The following is a 23,474-nucleotide window of genomic DNA, read 5'->3' on the forward strand; positions in this document are numbered from 1 at the left end:
ACTGGAATTTTTCATATATCTCATTTTCTTGCAAGAAAGAGCACAATTGAGCGGACACAATTTTTTCTAGTATTTTAGACATAAATGGAAGATTTGAAATGGGTCTGTAATTTGCTAAGTTATTTGGGTCTAATTGCGGTTTCTTAATGAGAGGTTGTATTACTGCCAGCTTGAATATTCTTGGAACATGACCTAAAAATAAAGACGAGTTAATAATATTGAGAAGAGGCTCTTCCACTACAGGTAACACTTCTTTCAGTAGTTTAGTGGGTATTGGATCTAATAAACATGTTGTTGGTTTCGATGCAATGATAAGTTTATTTAGCTCTTCCTGTCCTATAGTTGTAAAGCGGTGTAGTTGTTCCAGAGGGGCGATAATTGAGGCTGAATCATAAGACACCATAAAAGAGTGTACATTTACAATTGTGTTACGGATGCTTTCTATTTTCTCATTAAAGTAGTTCATAAAATCATTACTACTATACTGTAACGAAATATTTTGCTCTGGTGATGTCTGTATATTTGTTAGTCTAGCCACGGTGTTAAATAAAAACCTTGGATTATTTTGGCTATTTTCTATTAGTTTGTGGAGATGCTCAGCCCTGGCTGCTTTTAGAGCCTTTTTATAACGTGACATACTGTCTTTCCACGCGATTCTAAAGACCTCTAAATTAGTTTGTTTCCATTTGCGCTCTAAGTTACGGGTTTCTCTCTTGATAACATGCGTAGCACTGTTGTACCAAGGTGCTTTAGTTTTCTCTCTAACCTTTTTTGATCTAATTGGTGCAACAATATCTAGTGTACTAGAGAAAATGGTGCTCAAACTGCTAGTCATTTCCTCTAGTTCATCTGTTTGTTTGGGTTCACTGAGCAGCTGAGATAGATCAGGTAAGCTATTTGAGAATCTATCTATAGTGGTTGGAACGATTGTTCTGCCTGGTCTATAACGTGGCGCAACATGACAAATTTCAGCAGTACGTATTATACAAGTTACCATGTGATGATCAGTGATATCGTCACTTTGCGGTATAATATCTATATCAGTTGGATTGGTTCCATATGATATAATTAAGTCTAGTGTATGATTTAGACGATGAGTGGGACCACTGACGTTTTAAGGCTGACCACTGACGCACAATTGTGTTCCGAAGCACCAGGTATCCGCCTCAAATCGCAAGATGAGTTTATTGTGTTTCGTCTGCCCGCTCTCAGGCACAAGTCATTTATGATGTATGAAAAAAGATCCACAATGGCCTCCCCGATTACAGCAGCTTACATTTTTATTACAGATATTTTGTTGAAATGTCCCATAAAGTGACGATTTTGTTCTCTTAGACACATGGAATGGAAACGGTGCTTTATTCGCACAATTTTTATATGCGATTTTACAACTTTGTGTATAAGTTAAAATTGCAGCTTTGGATGGAAACAAGCCAGTAAGTTCATGCAAGGCTTATGAGGTGACTGAAGTCATCATGACAGTCCATTCAAAGCCACGTCACACTCGAAAATAAAAGACAAATATTTGATCTTGCATACAAATGTAAAATAAGCGATTTCAAAGAAATATGGAGCAATTGTCATCTGACATGTTTACGGCCTGCAATAAAGTTTTAGAATAGCATCAATGTGTTAATAGCCTCTATATGCTCAATGGTAGGGTCACTGCATGAGCGCTTCAAAAGATTGTTCTACTGTCACAGGTATGAAATCACTGATTGGGAAACGGTTTAGCCACCATGTAATTGAGCTCTTAAATTCTACATTTCCACGTGCTGATTATATAGCAGAGGGCGTGGGACGGGTAGAGAGGGTGGCTGTAAAACGTCACATGGGAGTGCTTTACTTCCAAACAGTCAGTAAATTAGATTGACCTTTTTCTCTCTCTCTGTGAAAATGCGGATTCTGTCATGCTGGTATGCCAACAGGAGTCTCCACATGCCCGTTACGTGGCTCTCTGGATGGACAAACATTTCAGACAACAGAGCTAGGATGCACTTATCTGATGCAAATCATCTTGCTTTGAATATTTGTGAACTCGTTAAATTGATTGAATTCATAGGCATGTGGAGAGCAGTGGTGATATGTCTTTCAAATCAGTTCTGCAGCTTTTATGGTTCCATTATGGTTGCTTTTTTGAATATTACCTTTCATGCAGTGTGTAATATAGCTGTCTGTGAATGTAAATGACCTGCAAAGTTGTGGAGCCAAAAGGGCATGATAAATAATGTTATTGTCTCTCAAAAGAAAGAATCGACTCTGAACTGCCTAATCGAGTCGTCTGTAATTCAAATCCTACTTTTGTAGGGCTACACGTAACTGGTAATACATTTGCATAATGCCCGCCTATAGTTGCGTGCAAACAACGTCTACTTTGACCCGCCCTTAAAACGTTGTAGCTGTTTTGTTACGTTGAGAAGACGCTGTTTTCTGCTCGGCAAAAGCAAATTCTCTTTGTAAACACTTCCAAAGGATGAAGATGTGAAGTCAGTGGTTAGAATTACCACAGCGATACAACAGCAGTATAACCTTTTGACGATTTCTTCTCAAATCTCTGTGAGGTCTAAATGGGATTTACAAAACGCTTATTCATAAAAGGATGGGACAGTACCCACTTGGACCAACTTGCTCCTCAGATTCACAACCTGTAAGTATGTCTAATTTTTGATTTTCTACCAGGTGTTCAAAATACATAGTTTTGTGTTTTATATTGTGGAGGATTTTTCAGCTAACCATCCTACATACCCACTATTACCTAAAATTGTGCCCATTAAAGGGTTAGTTCACCCAAAAACGAAAATTCTGTCAGTATTTACTCACCCTCATGTTGTTCCAACCTCATAAGACCTTTGTTCATCTTCGGAACACGAAATTAAGATATTTTTTATTAAATCTGAGAGCTGGATCCCTCCTCCTTAGGCTTCTTCAGGGATTGAAACTTGGCAGCCCCGAAAAGTTATTAAATATATCGTTAAAATAGTCCAAGTGACTACAGGGGCTCAATCTTAAGTTTATCAAACGACGAGAATACTTTTTGTGCGCAAAAAAAAACTAAAATAACAACTTAATTTCAACTATTCATTTCCTTATCTGTGGGCCTCGAGTCAGCTAGCGTAGTGTGATCGCATAGAGCTACGTCACACGTAGGCTCACTATTGGCCGATGCTGGTCATGTGTGTGATGCGTGTGACGTACAACCACAGAAGCTTCCGCTATTATACTAGTGAACTGACTCGAGGCCTACAGAGAAGGAAATGAATAGTTGAAATAAAGTCGTTATTTTTGTTTTTTTTGCGCACAAAAAGTATTCTCGTCCCTTGATAAACTTAAGATTGAGCCACTGTTATCACTTGGACTATTTTAACGATATCTTTAATAACTTTTCGGGGCTGGCAAGTTGTAATCCCTGAAGAAGTCTATGGAGGAGTGATCCAGCTCTCAGATTTCAGATTCTCAGATTTAAAAATATCTTAATTCGTGTTCGGAAGATGAACGAAGGCCTTACGGGGTTGGAACAACATGAGGGTGAGTAAATGCTGACAGAATTTTCATTTTTGGGTGAACTATCCCTTTAAAGGGTAACTAAACCCCTTGTCAGAGCCTGACTCCACCCACTGGCAATATTTGAAAAATGCTGGGAAAGTGGGCAGAGCCCAGCGGAGATAGAGGGGACGAACCGAGGGAGGGGCTGAGCGGGGGGGGCGTGCACCTGAGACACGAAGAGACGGATTAATTGACAGCTGCTGTCAGACTCTAAAATGGAGAGTGACGCAAGTAGCTTTGCCACAGAGCGGTCATTTGAAGTCGAGGACTTTTCTCCCCCACCTTCACCTGAAGTGGAGGAGGGTGAATTGTCTGTGGACAAGTGGCCAGAGCCATATCAATTCGAGCCGTTGGCTCAAACTGCGGTCTTAACTCCCGCATCGCGATCGGCATCCGACGATGCTAGCGAAACAGCCGCGCAAGGGAGAATGGGGCTAGTGTCTGAATGGTAAAACATTAGCATTATTGCTATATTAGGCTAATGCTCATAGCAAATGCTAACGGAACTATCAAAAAATTAAAACCCTTGCATTTAGGTTAATTTTGGTATGATGTAGTGTTAATAATTAAGCGAAAAAATATAAATTTCAAGTCTCCCTCTACAAATGATTCTGTCTCAACAGGTGCACCTGTGGGCATTGCAGCTCACTGTCCCTGGTAGAGAATGTGTGTTGTAGGGAGATACCCAAGGTATAGCTATGAAATATGACAAGAATTTAATAAGTACAAAACCAGGGCTCATACAGATAAATAGGTAAACATAAATAAACAAATTAAACAAAATAAAATAAAGCTATACAAAATAAAAATAAAGGTACAAAATAAAGTGTAGCAGATGCAATGACTGTGGAAATTTTAACAATTGAAAGGTTACTATGACAAAGATATCACATTCAAACAGATTTCCACCTCATGAATATGGTTGACCTGAAGAATGAAAGCTGTATCATATACTTGGATATTTATGAACAATATCATACTCATAGCCATGCAAAATGGTTCTAAAGCTTGAGCCTATCTGATAAAGATATAATTTCGTGTGAAAATATTGCTTTATCAATAAAATTAAACACTAATTTCACATATTTTGTCTTTCAATAATTTAAGTTCCATTTAATACATTTCAAGTCAAATTCTTCAAGCATTTTAGGCACCTTGTACGAACCCTGAAAAAACACAACCTCCACATACCAAATATTAAATAAATCATCCTAACAAAGTAGTAATACACATTCTCATGTTGTAGGTAGTACACAGGTGTGACCAGCTTGGTGGAGTGGACTGTGTAACAGCACATCCAGGCTTTGAGCCAGTAGCAGTAAACCCCTATGTGTTACAAGCTGTATATGGCACTTACGTCCAGTTATATGGTGAGATGGAAGAGACAGTAACAAACAGGTTAGTTCCAGGAAAAAAGGTTAAATTTTATATAAAAAAATAAATGTGTGTATGTATATATATATATATATAAATTAAATAATTTATTAAAAACAAATGTATCCTCCACTTCAACATACATGTGCGCTACCTTTCTTTCAGCGCATATAGACACCTCGCATATCGCAATGTCGTTAGGTGGTGTTGGGGGTACCTTGGCCAACACGTTCGGGTGGTCATACCGCCATGCGTTGTGACACGGATCAGGGAAGAGTTTCCTGAAGAAGAACCATACAGAGGTTTCCTTCCCCCACTGCATTGAATATATTTTTTTTTTTATAATATAAAATAAAAATAAATTATAAAGAAGCATGTTTAACTGGAGTTACACACTACACAATTTTAAAAATTTATTGGTCATCCAGTATCATGCATTTAGATCACAAGTAAAAATTATATCGCGATAATTTTGTTATCGTTTTAATCGCCCAGCCCTACCTGTAACCAAAAAGACTAACACACACACCGACACACAGACATTAAAGAACACATGAAAAGAACATTTCAGTAATCACACTGGTAACTTCTATAACAAAGTAAAATCTCCAGAGTGCACAGTTTTTCTGGTACAGCCATTTGTCCAGAGAAGTCCAGGTACGGCTGAGGGTTTTCCACCACATGGTGGAACAGCAGCTCCATTAATTTGTCAATGTAGCCTTCAGAAAGAGAATTATTATAACATATATTATATTTTTTTTCTGAGATAACTGAAGTATAAGACAAGAATAAATTACCTGTGGTAGGATTGCTCTTCAGAGCTCTCACTGTGAATTTGCAATGCTTAAATTTTTGGAAAAACGATTGAGTATCGCAGATCACCACCTGCAGTGGATGCCTGTAATCTGCCTGCATTTTCATTGTAATGCATCACAGCAAGCTGTAGTCTGAAAGGAAAAAAATAAATGGATCAATATTATAATGAAACAATATCTAACATGACTTAAGAAAACTATAAGCAATTACAAATGTGTTTTTACAGGTTACAACATTGTAGTGTTTTTAGTAAGCAGCACTGAATGTGTAATCCATTAACTTGTTTACCTCACATTTCTCAATACTGTTTTATAATTTGGATCAAGTTTGACTTGTTGCAATGGAGATGTTGGAGATAGTTCAATATAAATCTAGAGAGTGACGTGACTACAAAATAAAATACATTAGCATTACAGCTTATCTGTACTTACTTGGTTTGAGCCAGTGTCTTGTCTGATCACCAACCAGAGGCTCGTGGAGACAAGAAGGAAACAGGGTGTTTTCGTGGCTGTGGATGTTTTGAATGTGGTTTGCTACAGAGCTCCACTTGGCCACTACCTCCTCCCCAGATGTTGATGTGGTCGCAGACCAATAACGGTGATTGACCACACTCTTTCTCCACAGCCCCACGTCCTGCAGCCCCTTACCCTTACGAAGGGCATCAATTTTTTTTTTTACTAAGCCCTGAACACATAAAGAATAATGAAAAAAAAATTACTGTAATCAATGTTTCCCGCAGCACTGTATAGACCAAGGTGGTGGACTAACATTCAGTATAGGCTATATGATAAAAATCAGTTTGTGTGACAAATTAATCTTTTTGTCCCATCTCAAAAAGTTCACTTTGTGCAATCTTCAGATACAATTGTCGTCTACCACTTTAACTGACAATTTTTTCTGTTAGAAATACTGGTTCTGTTTTCGTTCAATTGAAAATACTAACCTTTTCCCATATGCCAAGGGTCGAAGAAGTATCTAATGTCCTTTTTTTGCTCCCTCATAAACTTTTGCACCCCTGTGTGACAGTCAGTCACCAAAGACTGGACCACAACACCCCTTTCCTCGAGAAGAGACAGGCTTCTTTCAAATCCCTCCTTCTACATCCGTTGGCTGTTTCCAACTTCATTGCTCTGCAAACACAAACAAATACTTTGGATCAATGCACAGTATATAGTAATTCACATAACAAAATGTTTTCATTGTGTAGTTGTTTACCTGGACTAGTTGGATGTCTATGACCCTATTGGCTTTGAGGTCCATCATGGTGTAGCTGCCATATTTTACTGAATGTCCTACAATTGAGTTATTTGCACTTTAGTCAACAAAGCCTGACAGCAGTCTATATATATACGTATACACATATTTTCAATTAATGAGTTATTTATTACCAGGTGAATCAGCTCTCATGTCCCCACCAAGAGTCACAGCCCCATCAGCAATTGCATTTTCAATAATATCATCCTGTTCAATCTTCCACTGCCAGTTTATGGTTGGGATAAGGAGCTTGGCCTGATGCGTGTGGAAGCACGGCTCAGAGATCCCCTGGATTTTGAAGGCATCCAAGAACTAAAGAAAAAAAAAAACATCTTCATGTAATGACCTGAGGGGTGTGCAAACATGACAGCACTATGTTATTATCTCTCACCTTCGATATCTGGCAAAATGATGAGCCAGTGAACAGAACAGCTGCACAGAGCTGTAGGTTTCCCGCTGGTATATTGTTTACCATTGGCTGGCTCGGCCAATCACTGGCGTACTCACAGTAAGCACAGTGCTGTTTGATACGGAGAAGTGTCCCAATGGTTGTTTGTGAAACAACCAAACTCCGGGTGCAGACAGGGCATCTTCTAAAAAGCTCCAGCAGTTTATCTTCATAAACAATTTACTTAGTCACTTTGTGGGCTAATACTTCATTGGATACTCTGTAAAAGTAAAAACAAATTTAAATAAAAGCATAAATAATCCTAATTTGGTTTATGTAATGTGTATGTATCAGAAATAACTTAATGACAAACCATAAAAAGTATTTAAAAAGAAGTAATAGCCAAATTAGAATAGTCAAATATAGCTGAAAAACCTAACGGGAATAAACGCATTACCTTGTACAGTTCATGGTGCTCTCACTTCCATCTTGATGGTAGCTGGAGTCATCAGTGGACACCTCACATCTTTTCCTCTTTATTGGTGTAGAGGTTGCCCCGGGACACTCTGTGAAAGTCTCCATCAGTGTGCTTGTGTCACACGACACACTCCTGTTAGGTATTCTGGCCTGGGTGGCTGCACAAATGAATAATAGATTTATTATCAATAAGAAGCAAAAATACAAAACAAAATTATATAATCTTGACTATATAATGACACATACAAAAGCTCCATAGTATTCAAAATCACCTTTGCTTCTCCTCATGGGCTTCACGTTAGGCTGCACACCTGCAGATCTGGAGTTGACTGGTTCAGTCTGGCACCCAATTTCTCTGGTCATTGTATGCTAAAAAAATAAAATAAAATTGTTTTACAATTAGTCTTATATTCAGTCATGTTGAGGTAATTCTTTCCAGGATTATTATTACTATTACGTTCAGTATATTTTGCTGCTATGTGAAAAAAATATCCAGCAAAACGTGTGTTTGTCGACCCCAGAGGGTTAACTTTAGCCTAATAGGAAGGAACATAAATTGTGATTAAAAATATATGCTTACTCACATCAAGACGCCGCTGCGGTGGTGGTGGAGTCCATGCAGGAAGAGCAGCGTTTGGCACTGCGTCGCTTTTCAGCGCGAGCTGTGTGGAGAAGCCCATTTGCACCTCTATTGCGTTGGAGGAACAATCCCGTGTAAAATGCAGGTTGCACACTCGAGCGATAGGCGGGAACTCACGGTCTTCAAGGCCAAGTGCATGGAACCACTGGCGCCTAATTTCCAAGTCTGGTGGAAAGTTATGCAATCCAGCAGTGCTGTTGCAACCAGCAACACTACACCTATGTACCATCCTAACCACTGTACTAAATACAGATAAAGCTAATGCTAAAAATCTACGCTTTCCTAACTGATGCAATACTATGCTACTAACTAACTAACGTTATGCTTCTAACAATACTAACAACACTAACAACTATGCTTATTAACTACCTAGGCTACACAAAATAATCTAAATAACTATATAAATGCTATGCTAACTAGATGCTAATATATGCTATCCATATCATTTTCAATACTCGTAATTCCAACTCCTGACTCGCTACAGTAGTTTTGACGGAACCAGATGCTTTTATACCAGGGGCTGCCAAGGGTGTGGTGAGCTCGCACCAAGGGCCTGACAGAGTACTGTCATAGAGTACCCTACGTCAGAGAGTACCCCTACTGCAGGAGCATTCCGTTTAACCTGAAGAGGGAAGCACTCAGACGTTTTTACACCATATATTTGAAAATTAAAACACTTTATACCCAAATGTCAAAAAATTTACTCGAATCAAAAAAAAACAGCATTTATGAAGCTCCATTCTTACAGATCATTAACTTAAAAAAAGTTATTTTAGTGTTTAGTTACCCTTTAATGCAGATTGTCTGTTGTTCCCTTTCGAATGGGATTTTGAGCTGCTTCCCCTAGAGGGAGCTATGGGGAATGACTAATGTCTGAAGTATGTGTCTAAACATGACAATGAACATTGAAAACATTGCCAGCTGATGACGTCACTTCAGGTGCGACCATGAGTATAAAAAGGCACCTGTGAAATGCGTCATCCTTTTTCTTGTCTTCAGGAGACTGTTTGTCTGTGTATGTGTTATGGAGCGAATATCATGGAGAAACACTTTGCCCAGCGTTTCATGAAGCACTTTGTGTCTGGTGCGTTTTGTGCATGAGTGAGGAGCACATGCGTTTAGCTCTTGAGGGAGCTGAGTGTGCGCATTGCGAAGTTTTCTTAATGAAAGGCTCCGTTCGCACCATTCTTATTTTCAATGGATGTGGGACGTGTATTTGGGTGGAATGCTGTCAACTCGCCATAATACCTAGTGCATCCAGCTTCTTAGAATTCACGAGACTTGACTACAAAAGACAGAAAAGTAGTTTTTTTCCTTTCTGCTCTCTCCTGAGGGATAGTAGTTGGTGTTTGCACGAGGGAGTCAGGATCGAGTGCAGAAGTCATGAGCGGAGCACGGCGGAGCACTTTTTTGGCTCCTCTTGTTTGCTCAAATATTGCTACTGTTCAATCTATTGTTTCTAATTCTGAGCAATTAGGGGTAGGAAGAGTGTAGTATTCATTATTATATAACTTAGGGGTTTTGGGAAGTTATGGTTATCAAACAGTTATCAAACAGATTGAGATTGGTGTGGTGGCGCGAGAGATGGAAGAGATCATTTATGGCAGACTTTGCGAGCAATTTCTGCCTTGACATAACAGACCCGCCCCTATGAGCCTTCTGTTTTCCCTTTGATCTCCATGCTGAGGCAAAGACATTGTAGGGTATATCATATTCAGCCTGCATTCATCCTTTTTTCACACAAGGGTTTGCGTAAGCACAGATATGCTTCCATACTATTTTTCATTAGTTAAGGGTGCTTCCATGCTTCCATACTATTTTTCATTAGTTAAGGGTGTCCTCATGAAGGCTCTGATCCTGCCATGTAGTTTGTGCTGATTGCTTCATGCCCTTTCTAAAATCCATGTTTATGGTAAGCGCAAGGGTTTAATGATTTATGCACTTTCTAAAATTCATGTTTATGGTAAGGGTTACGTGCTGCGGGCTTCATTCCCTTTCTATGTGGCTCAGACAGCGGTTCCACGCGTTGGGTCACATTGTTGTTGTCGTAACAACAGATGCTTCCCGTATGGGTTGGGAGAGAGGGGAAAAAAAAACCTCCTGAATGGCAGGACATATTCCCCTCCCCCCTCCGAAGAGGGGTGGTTGGTTGGTAAGCAGTCGTGCCAAGTTGTCAGGCTGTCTGTGAGCCTCCTTGGCTGCTACTTTTGAAAATGAGCGGTTTTAGGCCTCCTCTCATTAAAGAGAGTCATTCTTCTGAGGCCTCCACTCCGTAGACCTCCGTCTGAATAGTGAATCAGAGTTGATAGGCTTTGCGAACCCTCTTTGGTAGGCTGTTCTGAGCAAGCTGTTCTTATGAGCTCAGCCAGGGCTAAGTTGCTAGGGTTTCTGTGAGCCTCCTTGGCTACTGAACTAGCCAGAGCGTTGCCAGGCCTCCTCTTGCTAAGGAGAATAGTTCTGTTAGAGGCCTCCGCTCCCCTGAGCTCTGCCTAATATTGTGTCAAGCTGCTGACCCTATTATGTAGCCTCCTTGACAGGCATCCCATGAGTAGTACGCCAGGTTGTAAGGCTCTCTGTGAGCCTCCTTAGCCAAAGACAATTTTACCTTAAAGGTGTTCCTGTGAACATCAAGCTCTTGAGCTTTGTCCCATTCAAAGGGAAACGTCTCGGGTTACACATGTGACCGTGGTTCCCTGAGATGGGGAACGAGACTTTTGCTCGGGTAATGTATGCGCTGTTATTGATACAGTTAATGATACAGTTCACACATGTGCATTGCAATAAATTAGAAATATACACATCGGTTTCTTGATGGACATACAGTTGTTAATGCTGATGGTGAGGAATTACAGCTGCAACATCTCATAATGTACATCAAACTGAGTAGAGTATCAATGAGAAATGTCCTGCTCAAGTCACCCTTGTGATTGAGGTTCGGGTTGAATAACTAGTTATTCCAATGTTTCATTATCAGACTCACGCTCAGATTGATATGGTAAAATCAACACCATCGTTACCGCTGTTACAGTGTGTACAATCGCTGAGCTTTAGGAATCATTCGGAGCTGAAATTCAGTTATGGTAATAGGTGGTTTGTTTCCGACACCAATTACAACAGACTGGGCCATCTGGCCAATCAGAGCAGAGTAGCTAGCGGAAAGAGGGGATTTAGACAGACTGACAGTCATTTGAGAATCATTAAAAAAAATGTGATGTCCAATTTATAGCCTATTATGAGAAAATTAAAGTGTTTTTTTTTACCTTTGATGCATGTAAACCTGTTGAAGGAGTCCCCCAAAACAAATTTAAGAACCTTTAGGATAGCATAATAGGGCCACTTCTCACAAAAATCTCACAACCCCACTTTTGAATGGTATTGTGTGTACATATAGAATTATTATTTCCAGTTATTTCATTGCTTATTATTTTATTGTTCATTTGTACAACCATAATTTAGCTTATGACCATTTCCAACCCCCTTTTGCTGCCTTTGCCTGCAAGAACCCTCTTTGCATTTGATGAGATACAAAGCTGTGCTAGACTTGTTAGTGGGGGACAGGTTTGCTGTTGTTTCCAATATAGTTTTTAACTGCCTCATCCTTCAATTATAAAAATAGCTTCTTTGCAAATATTTCATTGTATAGTGCAATGAACTCTTATCTCAGATAAAGGACTATTTGATTCCTTTAACATATATGTACAAAGAGTCGATTCAGTTTGGTAATATATGCTAATTATTAATTTAGCAGACACTTTTATCCACTTTACATTTTATCAATACACATGATCCCTGGCAATCAAATCCATGGTCATGACATCACTGGAGCTATAGGAACAGGATCTTGAGACATTAGATCATTCCTCACTCTTTTCACTTCACAACCTCATCACAACACTCTGTTTTATATCCCCATAGCATCTTTCTTTTCCTGAACTTGTCTTTGTTGAAAGTGCTGTTGCAACATTCCCCTTGAGCATGATGGTGTTGTGAAGTGTGTGTAATGGTCCACAGTCCTCTGTGTTCTCTTAAGACATAACAAATCACTCACTTTGTACACCTCAATCCTGGTTTCCTCTGCTCATTTATTTGCTCTATTCACTCCATCTTTTTTAAATTGTCAAATTCACTGACGTAGTATCTTCCTTAACCCTAGAACATTGACAATCCAAGTTTCTTCTACATTTTTCACATATTGTGGACATTCAGAGGAGTTTCTCAATTAAGATGTATTCGCAATGCACAATTTTTTACATTTGGTTAGGTGTTGTTTAGTTATAGTGATAGTTTTATTGTAAATTCGTTTCATTTTATATTCATTTATTGTTTGTGATTATAAGTTAGTACAACAGTATATCATTTTATAGATAATATAGATTCTATTTGCAATAAAACATGACAGAAATTCCATAATGACCAACGCAATCTATCAAGAGCAGTGCTATTTTAGCTTCTGGTTTAAGACTTTTTTTAGGTGTTAAATAATGGCGCTTATACCAGTAAATTGACTAGCGCAAACCTTAGTAAATCACCTTGCATGATTCATTTAAATACTTTCACCCCCCTAATTTTTCCGTCTGAAAGGGAAACTCCTACAAATGCAAATACGTCAGCCGTAAAAAAAAAAACATCCATGCCATTTTAGCGCAAATTTTTCACTGTGTGTCTGTAGTAAATCCTGACAGTCGTTTTTTAATGCCAAAAGAGGGTTTGCAGTGGCACAAGCTGTCAGTAAATCTGGCCCTATGTATTTAATCAATAGTATTGCTTGTCATCAGCCCTAATTTTCAGTAAATGTCAGTGCTTTTCAGTGCATTACTGCAGCATGTAATGTTACAGTGCTGCTATTTCAGATATGAGAGATTTGAATGTTTATTTTTTTTATTGTAGTCTTTCAGAGCAGCAATATACTGCACTATTACTCAGTTATACATCACACAAACGGTAGATGTGAGACCTGTCTAACCAACTCATTCTGTCACAATTATCTCATTCCAAAAATAAGTTTTCTTGTCCAGCTTCATGTGGACAAGAAAAACAGGAGCAAACAGGAGCAAACTTTCGAAATCCCTCTCACAGATTCCGGTTTACTTCCTAGCAGTGTTTATGTAGTTATTTATTTACTTCTGTTAAAATAAAAATACCCCGCATAACCCCGGGTTTCTCGGGAGAGCCATGATCCCAGCTGATGATTTAGCAGCCTAAATAAGATTATATTATCCTTAGCCTGGGGTGAAAACCAGAAGTCTTCTGGAGGCATCTGATCTATCACACTATGTCTGCATAGCTTCTTCTGTCTTATGAATAAGGCCCGCGGTGCTCAAATTACATTAGGCAGAGCTTAACACTGTGTCTGCGTCTGGATGAAGCACAGATTACCATGCACTCCAGGATCAACCCTCAGGGTAGTCATGATGAAGAACTTTAACCATGCCTTGACTGTGCAAACCTGCACTCATTTCCATTGAATGGGATAAAACCGAACAAACCTTTGCCATGCAAAATAACAAACAACAAAGCACTCGTAGTGATTCATTTTCATAATGAAAACTTTAATGGTAAAGTGGAGGGGAGAGACATTCGTAAACTTACCGAGACGGAAAGGACAGCATGTCTAAAGAAAAAAAAAGGAAATAAATGTTTAGTTGTATCTTCTGCTTGAGCACTAAGTAGGGAGCATGCATTCATCCACTTCAAGTGGTATTTATTTCAGAGCATGGGGTGTATTTCTGAATATCTCTTTTTGAAATGTGTGGTTCATGCAGATTTCTTTAGTAATTTATGTCAAAATTAATAGTTTGCATGCCTTTAAAGACATGCCTGAATATCTGATGCGCAGTAGTGGGTGGTTGAGAGAGTGGATTTGCATAGCAATGGTTGCTCTTCCGTAAAGATAACAACTTTGAAAACCATGCTACATTTGGAGTTAATAGTAGGTGGTTTGAGAGTTGAAGCTGCCCACAGATTGGCCTCAGTACAAATTATAGTATACACTTTAACTACAAATTATGCCTTTTGTGTATGCATTTATTCAGAGAAAGAGAAATGGATTGGAAAGTACACATACAGTATATTAATCCCCATAGGGAAGGTTAGTGCAAAACACTACACGTATACAGAAACAGGTGCTTTAATTTGTTTAGTTTGATGCTTTTTGTGTTAGATCTGATATTAGATTAGACTTCCCCCCCATCCCCCCTCCCTTTGGTCCCCCAAGGGTATTTTCTTTTCTTTCATTTAAAAAGAAAAAAACACACTATGATCCATACTCAAATATAACTGTGAGTGTAATAAAAAATGTATACGCTACCTTTCGGTAATATTTTTATTGTTTGTCTCTTAAGCTCACCAATGTAGCATTTATTTAATTTAAAAAATAAGGGTAATATTGTGAAAAATGATCAGGCTTATAGTTTAAAATAACTGCTTTCTATTTTAATATATTTTAAAAATGGCAAAGCTGAAATGTATCATCATTACTCCAGTCTTCAGTGTCACATGATCCTTCAGAAATCATTCTAATATGCTGATTTGATGCTCAAGAAATACTTCTTATTATTATCAGTGTTGAAAACAGTTGTGCTGCTAAATATTATGCACAATATTTTTGTGGTATGTTTCTTTCATGTTTGATGAATAAAAAGTTTAAAAGACCAAAAACAGTAATTTTTTTAGCAATGCAGCATTATAAATATCTTTACTGACACTTTTGATAAATGTAATGCATCCTTGCTGACTATAAGAAAAAAATCTTACTGAACCTGATCATTTGAATGGTAGTGCACAGTATAGTATTTGGTATATTTTCATACTGGCCAAGTACTTTTGGCATCTCATACAAATTATCACGAGTTGTCATAAGAATAAATACAATTTTAACATTATAGTGCTTTGCTGGCATCTGTTATACTGTTTATTTACAATGAATGTTTTAATAAAGACATTTTTCAGGTGAAACGTGATCGTTGGCAAAATATTCTGTATTTATCTATAGGTCAAGGCAAGGGTTAGATGAAATAGTTGCACTGCTGTATATTTTCTTTTCATTGGCTGTCTTCATTTGCATTTCAGAGTTATAACTGCCTCTGTGTACCCGGCTGGGAGGGGGAGTTCTGTCAGTGGGAGACCAATGAATGTTCATCAAACCCCTGTAAAAACAACGGCATCTGTGTAGACCTCCTCAACACTTACAGGTGGGTTGCAAAAAACACAGCTTGATGGAGCAAACACAGTCTGGACAGGCTAGAGATGTGTCACGTGGTCGACTAGTGGTCCAACAACCTACCTACATGTTGATTAATGAGTTTGTCAGGTTTATGTAGATCATAAATTTGTCATAAATCATAAATTTGTTCATTTATTTTATTTATTTAATGGCTAAAACACATCTCTTCCCCTTACTTGCTGATGATTTAAAAAAAAAAAATGATTCCATTCACTTTAACCATTTCCTACCCGTTTTAGCCTGTACAGCTCTAGGCAATGTTTTAAAGGGATAATTCACCCAAAAATGAAAATTCTGTCAGTAATTACTCACCCTCATGTTGTTCCAACCCCGTAAGACCTTCGTTCATCTTCGGAACACGAATTACGATATTTTTGATGAAATCTGATGAAATGTGAAATCTGATGAAATCTTTTGATGTTCCGAAGATGAACGAAGGTCTTACGGGGTTGGAACAACTTGAGGGTGAGTAAATACTGACAGAATTTTCATTTTTGGGTGAACTATCCCTTTAAACCATGAATAGTTAGCGATTCTTATGTTATTGCCTCATTAAGATGAATTGCTTTGTTGTTTTCCTTTTTGTAAGTTACTTTGCGTTAAATTGTCTGCTAAATGAATAAATGTGATGTAAATGGAAATTCATCATAGTTTTGTCTGTAGGGTTTTTCACGTATAGCGTTTAATCCTGGGTTATCTTTACATTTGTTCATTGTTTTTTTTGTTTTTTTTTTTGTTTGTTTTTTTACTTTTATCTCCAGGTTTCCAATTTTAAGTTGGAATTGGTTAGTAAGGAAGATTTAACCTCCAAATTGGGGTGCCAAAAGAGTGTAATGTGGAACGATATGGTGCTAAAATGTAATGGCCAGACAGGCAACAAATCAGAGAATGACCAATGCTTGCCTGATTATATATTTATGGGCCTTCTACATCATGGTCCAAATAAGAATGTTATTTTTCCAATCTATGTTACTGACCTCATAAATATGTAAATAATAATGTTAACCCGGAGTCTACAAATTATGTAGTGTGAAATCATGAAACTTGCCAACCCAGGATTAATGAACACTTACTGTAACATGGGTTAAAAATGGCCCTGGGTTAACAATTTTAATGTGTGAAAAGCCAGTTTAAACACTTGAAAGAGTTTTGAGGCCTTTTGCCCATGTGTGTCAACTTTGAGGTCATCTCCTAAATGTTGACGTTGAAATTCAATTTTTACAATGATATGCTGTTAAAATACAATATATATATATATTTTTTTTATGTAAGACTGCGTCATATTCGTCCGATAAGGATCAGACTAACCTGACCGATAGTTATTCAGGCAACCCCCCCATTAGTTGAGTTTAAAAAATATGTCGTTTTGCATCAGAAAAAAACGATATAAAAAGTATCACAGAATTTAGTCACCTATTCTCTCGTCACGTAGAGACAGACTGTGCTCTCACAAATGTGAAAGATAATGAATTGCAGATGGCAGGTAAAACAAATGAATCAATCAATGGAGCACAGCAGGAGGAGGTTTCTCTCAATCTGTGACTCTCTTGAGAAAAAAGCTGCTGCTTTTGTTTCACCTGATGTGCCCTCTTACTAAGGGCAGCGGAGTGAGGAGAGAGAGACTTAGGGAAGAAAATAGACTGAAAGGAAAGAGTGATGTGTTTAAGACAGGGATTGGCAGTATAGCTGTAAGATCACTGCCACCAAGTGGAATGCAGATACCTCCGGCACTCTCTGGGATTCACTCTGGTAAATATAATCCCAGCTCACTGCTCTAACCTCCCAGTGTCCTACTTTCTGCTGTCTGGGATTTAATGTTTCTCAGTCCAATAGTGCAATTAACCTATAAATCCCCTCAGCTGTCCAGAAATCTCCCGACAGTGATTCAGTTGTGACTATGAAAGCCAAAACGAAGTAAAACTGTATTTTGTTCAGATTTTGAATAGCTTTTAAAGAAAACATTTGGAGATTCCTGGCTCATAGTCCATGTTTATAAGCATTGCTTGTGTAGTTGGCTATTCTAACTTAGCAGATATATGGATTTCATACTTGTGATGTAAACTAAGCTTATTGACTAATTTAAAAAAGAGAGAAACAATCCATTTGATATGCCCTGTTCCGGTTTCCTGTTTTGGAAAGAAATACATCAACTGGACAGAAAATTGTGCAGATCAAGCTATTTTAAAGGGGCTTTTAAGACAGGGTGAACTCGAATTTTGTTTTCTTACATATTGTGTCAATAATATACTGTATTTCATGGGCTGCCATGTTTTGATTATGATGAGAATGAAGGAAAATTTTAGACATTTGCATTCCTACAATATATTTACCATTATGACTCATTGCTCATTTTATTTTTAACACCTGTAGGAATTGCATGCCTGGCCTCTTTAAAATTAAGTAGAAGGTTTCATTTATAAGAATTTAGTTCATGGCAAACACTGGTCTAAAAGGAACAAAACAGGATTTCAAGAGACGTATGACATTCATTAGTAAAAAGCACCACAGGGCTAAGCCAAATCGGAGTCTGCCCCTGGGGGAATTTGCTTTTATGCTGCAAGGTCACTGTGTGCCAGGACTGTCAGCCGGTCTGGACATGAATGAATATTTTAATAGTACAATATTATTTTGCTAAGTAATTTCACACAATGGAATTCCAAAGGATTTCAAGACTCTATTCTTGTGAAAATTCTGTCATCACTGTCTCACATTCTTCCAAAGCTGTATGAATTTGTCTTCCATGAAACCTAAAAGGTTTTAACTTGGGGTGTTTACATGACTTTGCATTAAATGAACGGCCAAAACACATAACTTTTTAGTTGAAAATGGTGTCGTGTAAACAGCCCCTTAAATTTGGGTATTTTCCTCACACAAATCTTGGCAGCATGGATAGGTAATGTTTTTTCTGTTGTTTTTTTTAAAGAAAGAAAGAAATTATTAGTTTGTCTACTATGTTACGGACAAACTGTACGACTACAAAACTGTAACAAACTGAAAGTATTACACTTTTAAGCGACTGAAATATATTTTCTTTAGTCTATTCTGCCATATATACAGTTATTATTTTAAAAGACTTTAAATTTAAAGGAATTTATTTTTGCAGATATTTGTGTAAAATTCTCAGCATGGTCACTAACGAATATAAAAAATGGTTTGTCATATATCTACTTTAAAGATCATTCTAGTAGTTTCAAGAATGTCACGCAAAACTCCACTCCATGTGGATGTACTATAGCCTAAAATAATATCAAAAGAGGCAGTCTAGATATTTACCATACCAATGACAGTAAAATTGTTACCTGTCAACTATGTTTCACCATTTTGCCTCATAATTTCAATGGCAGGTCTTGTCTGGCCAACCAAATGTTATTTTCATGATCAGGTTAACCTCACATTTTAACATTTATTTGAAATAAAATCAAAAACCATAACAATGTCAGCAAACCATAACAATGTACCCAACATAGTTGATGGGCAATTAATATACTCTTTGACAATAGGTCAGTGGAGGAAAAACAAAAAGACAAGAAGATATTTACCATTATGTGTTCAAAATATCCACCACAAAACAAAATGACATCACATGATGCTGATCAAATGGTTTTGGGATTAATCATTTTATAGTTGTCAGGGGGTGTTTGGTTAATAACATAGTTTCATTTATGACTTTAAAATTTGTTATCCATTATTTTGAACTCATGCCACAATCATTTTAAAAAGTCCACGGTGCAAAACTAAAAAACAGGGTGCATAAAATAATGGTGTGCAGATTATAGTATGTATTGTCTTAATGGATAAAATATAATATTTATGAAGAAAATTGTTAGATTTTTTTTCCATCAATGGACATAAAATATACCCTAAATAATAGAAAGAAAACAAATAGAAAACAGTTATTTTAAATTGTAATGATGTTTAACTGTCACAGTTTTTACAATATTTTTGACAAAATAAATGCAGCCTTTGTGGTGAGCATAAGAGACTTTTCTTTAAGAACGATTTGGGTTACTTGACCGTAACCCTGTTCCCTGAAAAAGCGGAACGAGATGCTGCGCTGCTTAGCGCATTGGGAACGTCCCCAATGCGCTAAGCAGCGCAGCATCGATTGTAGCTTTTGAAAGGGAACATCTTAAGAAAAATCTTAGCTCCATTATTTTGAACTAATGTAGTGTACAATTCATATGGATTACTTTTATGAATCTTTTATGGTGTTTTATTTATTTTAGTTTATGTTTTTAGCTTGATCCATTCACTTTTGTAATACGGAAAGGAGCAACCAGGAAATGCATCAAAAAGGAATTAAAAGTCATACAAGCTTGAGGGTGAGGAAACAATGGAAACTAAAATCCCCTTTTCTGCCTCATAGGTGTATGTGTCCTCATGGCTGGACAGGCCTATACTGTGAAGAGGATGTGAAGGAATGTTCTTCTTCTCCCTGCCTGAATGGTGCACATTGCGTGGAGTCTGACATCCCAGGGGAGTTTTCCTGCACCTGCCCGCCCTTCTTCACCGGCCCCCTCTGCGAACAACCCTATGATCCCTGCGATCTGCAGCATAACCCCTGCCTGCACAACTCTTGCCGTGCCCAGTCAGATGGAACCGCTCTCTGTGTTTGCCAAGAAGGTGAGATATAGAAAAAAACAACTGCATCCTACCTACTGACCCACCCACCTGCTAAAGGGGGTTCTTGCTCACTTTTCTGCAGCTTTGCATTGATTTGCCTTCCATTGGATTGTGTTAAAACCATGTGTTTTCTTTGCTAAATGCTAATTTTAGTGCAGAATAAACGGGGTTTCAATGGAAAACCTGGAAATATCAGGGACATTTTTGTGATCAGGGGCGCATTAACTCACAGGCTTTCATGGGCTGAAGCCTACACTGGGGAGGGGCCTACTGGCTGCACAAAAATAATATTTTAATATATGGGAGATTACAGCAGTGACAACCAGTGTTGGGCATGTTACTATAAAAAAAGTAATTAATTATAGTTTGTAGTTACTTCTCACGAATAGTAATAGAGTTAGTAACTGAATTACATCATCATTATAAAAGTAACTTATTACCAGGGAAAGTAACTTTTGAGTTACTTCTTATTTTTGAATTCAAATATGTCAAATAACTTGGATGCCCCCAATATTAAATATGTTAAATGAATGAAATGGACACTAAATAGAATAAATTATTATTATAAAACATTTTACACTAATCTACGCTATTTTAATGTTGCTGTGGGACAATGTGAGAGACACATTAAATCCAATTATATTATTGTATATCAATAGTGGAACAATAAAACACAGAGCTTTTAATATTTATTGTACAGACCACAACTGGCCCACAAATAAGTCTAAAAATAATTTATGCTTCTTAAGAAATGTACCAAAAATTAATAAATAATAATAAAAATATACATACACTCTTTGTAGTGCAACTTAAAATTATAAAACTGTCACACAACTTCACAACTGGTAGACATACTGTAGCCTACTTGAAGTATTTTCTTCCTCACAAAAGTAAACAGTTTAACAAGAAGGGCTCTCAATATAATACTGAACAATGTACCAAAAATAAATAATAATAATAAAATATAATATTTTGGGTTTTATTTTTATAACCTACAGAGAACGTCATCATCAGAAGTTATTTGAGCCAAATTCTAGTCGTGTTTGACGTGTTCACAACCGGTCAAACAAAGATGTTTTCGGGGGAACGTTCCCTGCAGGTTATTTTGAGGTTTAATATTATAACCTTAACAGAACGTTACCTGCAGGTTATTTTTAGATTTTATTTTTACAACCATGTAAACTAATTAAAACGTTGCAGATGATACCAATAGGCTACAGTGATTATTATAATGCTGAAATATGTAATTTATTTCTAAACAAACTATATAATGCTCGGACACACTCTGTCTCTCTCGCGCACTGTCGAGCGCGCTCTCGGACACTCGGTTTCTCTCGCCGCGTCGTTCGCTTCGCTTTTGTCCAGTTCGGCTCCTCATAAACACACACACACCAGAGATTACGTTAATGCCATTGTAACAGGGGAAACAGTAATTCATTTGATTACTCGTTACTGAAAAAAATAAGGCCGTTAGTAACGCTGTTTATTTATAACGCCGTTATTCCCATCACCGGTGACAACTGCATTCTATAACTGAACTCACACCCATAAATTTTCAGGAATCACAACTGCATTTTCGACGAAGCCCTGCTGTGTGAACGAAACAGCACTGGTTTATATAATGTCATACATTACGAGAGAGACGCTCTTTTCTAAATAAGGATCAGCAGCTTACAACAGCGTGGATATTATCTGCATGTCATCTAAAGATTTCAGATCCAGTCAGGCTGTTTAGTTTAGGCCCAGGGCTGTTTTCGTGAGTTTTGTGGTCTGCGTGCAACTCAAAAATGAAAGCTGCTGTTGGTTTATTTGACGGATGAACTTGCAGCTCGACTTTTGTCGTTTCAGATATGATTTTACGGCTACAGACTTTACAGTAAGACTTTAAGTCACAATATTTGCTATTACTTTAGTCACTGTCACTATGGTTACAGTTGATGGATCCCGTTGCACTTTTATACAGACAGTATTCGAGACGTTATTGTAAGCAGTGGTGTGAACAGGATAACTCGACACTCAGATTCTCAAATCAAATCATTATCAAAACTGGCATTCAAATGTCTATCTAGAATTACTATCAATAAAAATGTGATTTTACTGACGTTATGAAGGACATTTCATCTAGAAAAACAAGGAAGAAAAGTTTCTAAAGTTATGCTTGTTGAATGCATTCATACATAAACACAAATGAGTAGCGGACTACATTACATGCATACTGACTAATGACCTAGTCACATTTTTATTTGGGGTAGGGGGGCCTACTGTCACCCAGGGGCCTCTGGTTCTCTAAAGGCGACCCTGATTGTTACTTCTATAACTGGAAAAGCCATGTTTATGGAAGAAACTTAGTAGTAACTCTTCTATTATATAACTAAATAGTTATCTTATTCAAGGAGGTTTATAGAATACATGTGGAAAGCTGTTTGTTTGCAACACATCCATTTTTGCAACAAAATAAAATTAACAGATCCATCAGAATGGCGGTTAATGCAGAAAGATGCCTTTTGCTGACAGATGGTAAAATTAAAGCTTCTATCTGCAAGATCTAATGGGGCAACGCTAACCGACAAAACCGTGACTCCTTGGTCGCTGTCACGGTGTGTGAGGGTTGAAGGAGGAGGCTGAGTCTGGAGGCTTCAATGCAAACAGTTTACTAAATATATATATATATATATATATATATATATATATGAAAACAACAAACACGTACAGGCAGGATATCAGGCCAAAGGAAAACTCACGCACCAAAACCACAGTAACATTAACACAAGAACCTACAAAGACAGACTCAACAGAAGCCAACTAAATACAAGTAAAAATTAATGGGGAGAGAGATCCGCGTCAGGACAATGTTCTGGGCTGGACAAAACCAGCGGTGAAGGAGTCTCTGGGCTTGCCAGAACCAGCGGTGAAGAAGTCTCTAGGTTGGCCGGAACCATCGGTGAAGAAGTGTCTGGGCTGGACGGCATCAGCGGCGAGGGCTCTGGGCTGGCAGCATCAGCGGCGAGGGCTCAGTGAAAAAGTCTTTTAAGTCTAACTCCAGCGGTGAATGCTCGGTGCTGTACGGGACCAGCGGTGAAGGCTCTGTGCTGGACGGGACCAGAGGTGAAGGCTCTGGGCTGGACGGGACCAGAGGT

At 37.9% G+C, this 23,474-nt stretch overlaps 1 protein-coding gene across 1 annotated transcript in view; it reads left to right on the forward strand.

Moving 5' to 3' along the window:
- eys (eyes shut homolog) overlaps window positions 1–23,474 on the forward strand; it is a 388,659-nt gene that overhangs the window by 187,487 nt on the left and 177,698 nt on the right. Inside the window, exons 19-20 of the mRNA XM_077236480.1 lie at window positions 15,561–15,682; window positions 20,081–20,337. Coding sequence (XP_077092595.1) covers window positions 15,561–15,682; window positions 20,081–20,337 — 379 coding nt within the window. The remainder of the gene's footprint in view (window positions 1–15,560; window positions 15,683–20,080; window positions 20,338–23,474) is intronic.

This window comes from Siphateles boraxobius, unplaced genomic scaffold (assembly GCF_051911475.1).
Source record: "Siphateles boraxobius isolate OS27281-9 unplaced genomic scaffold, OSU_SipBor_1 20, whole genome shotgun sequence".
NCBI lineage: Eukaryota > Metazoa > Chordata > Actinopteri > Cypriniformes > Leuciscidae > Siphateles > Siphateles boraxobius.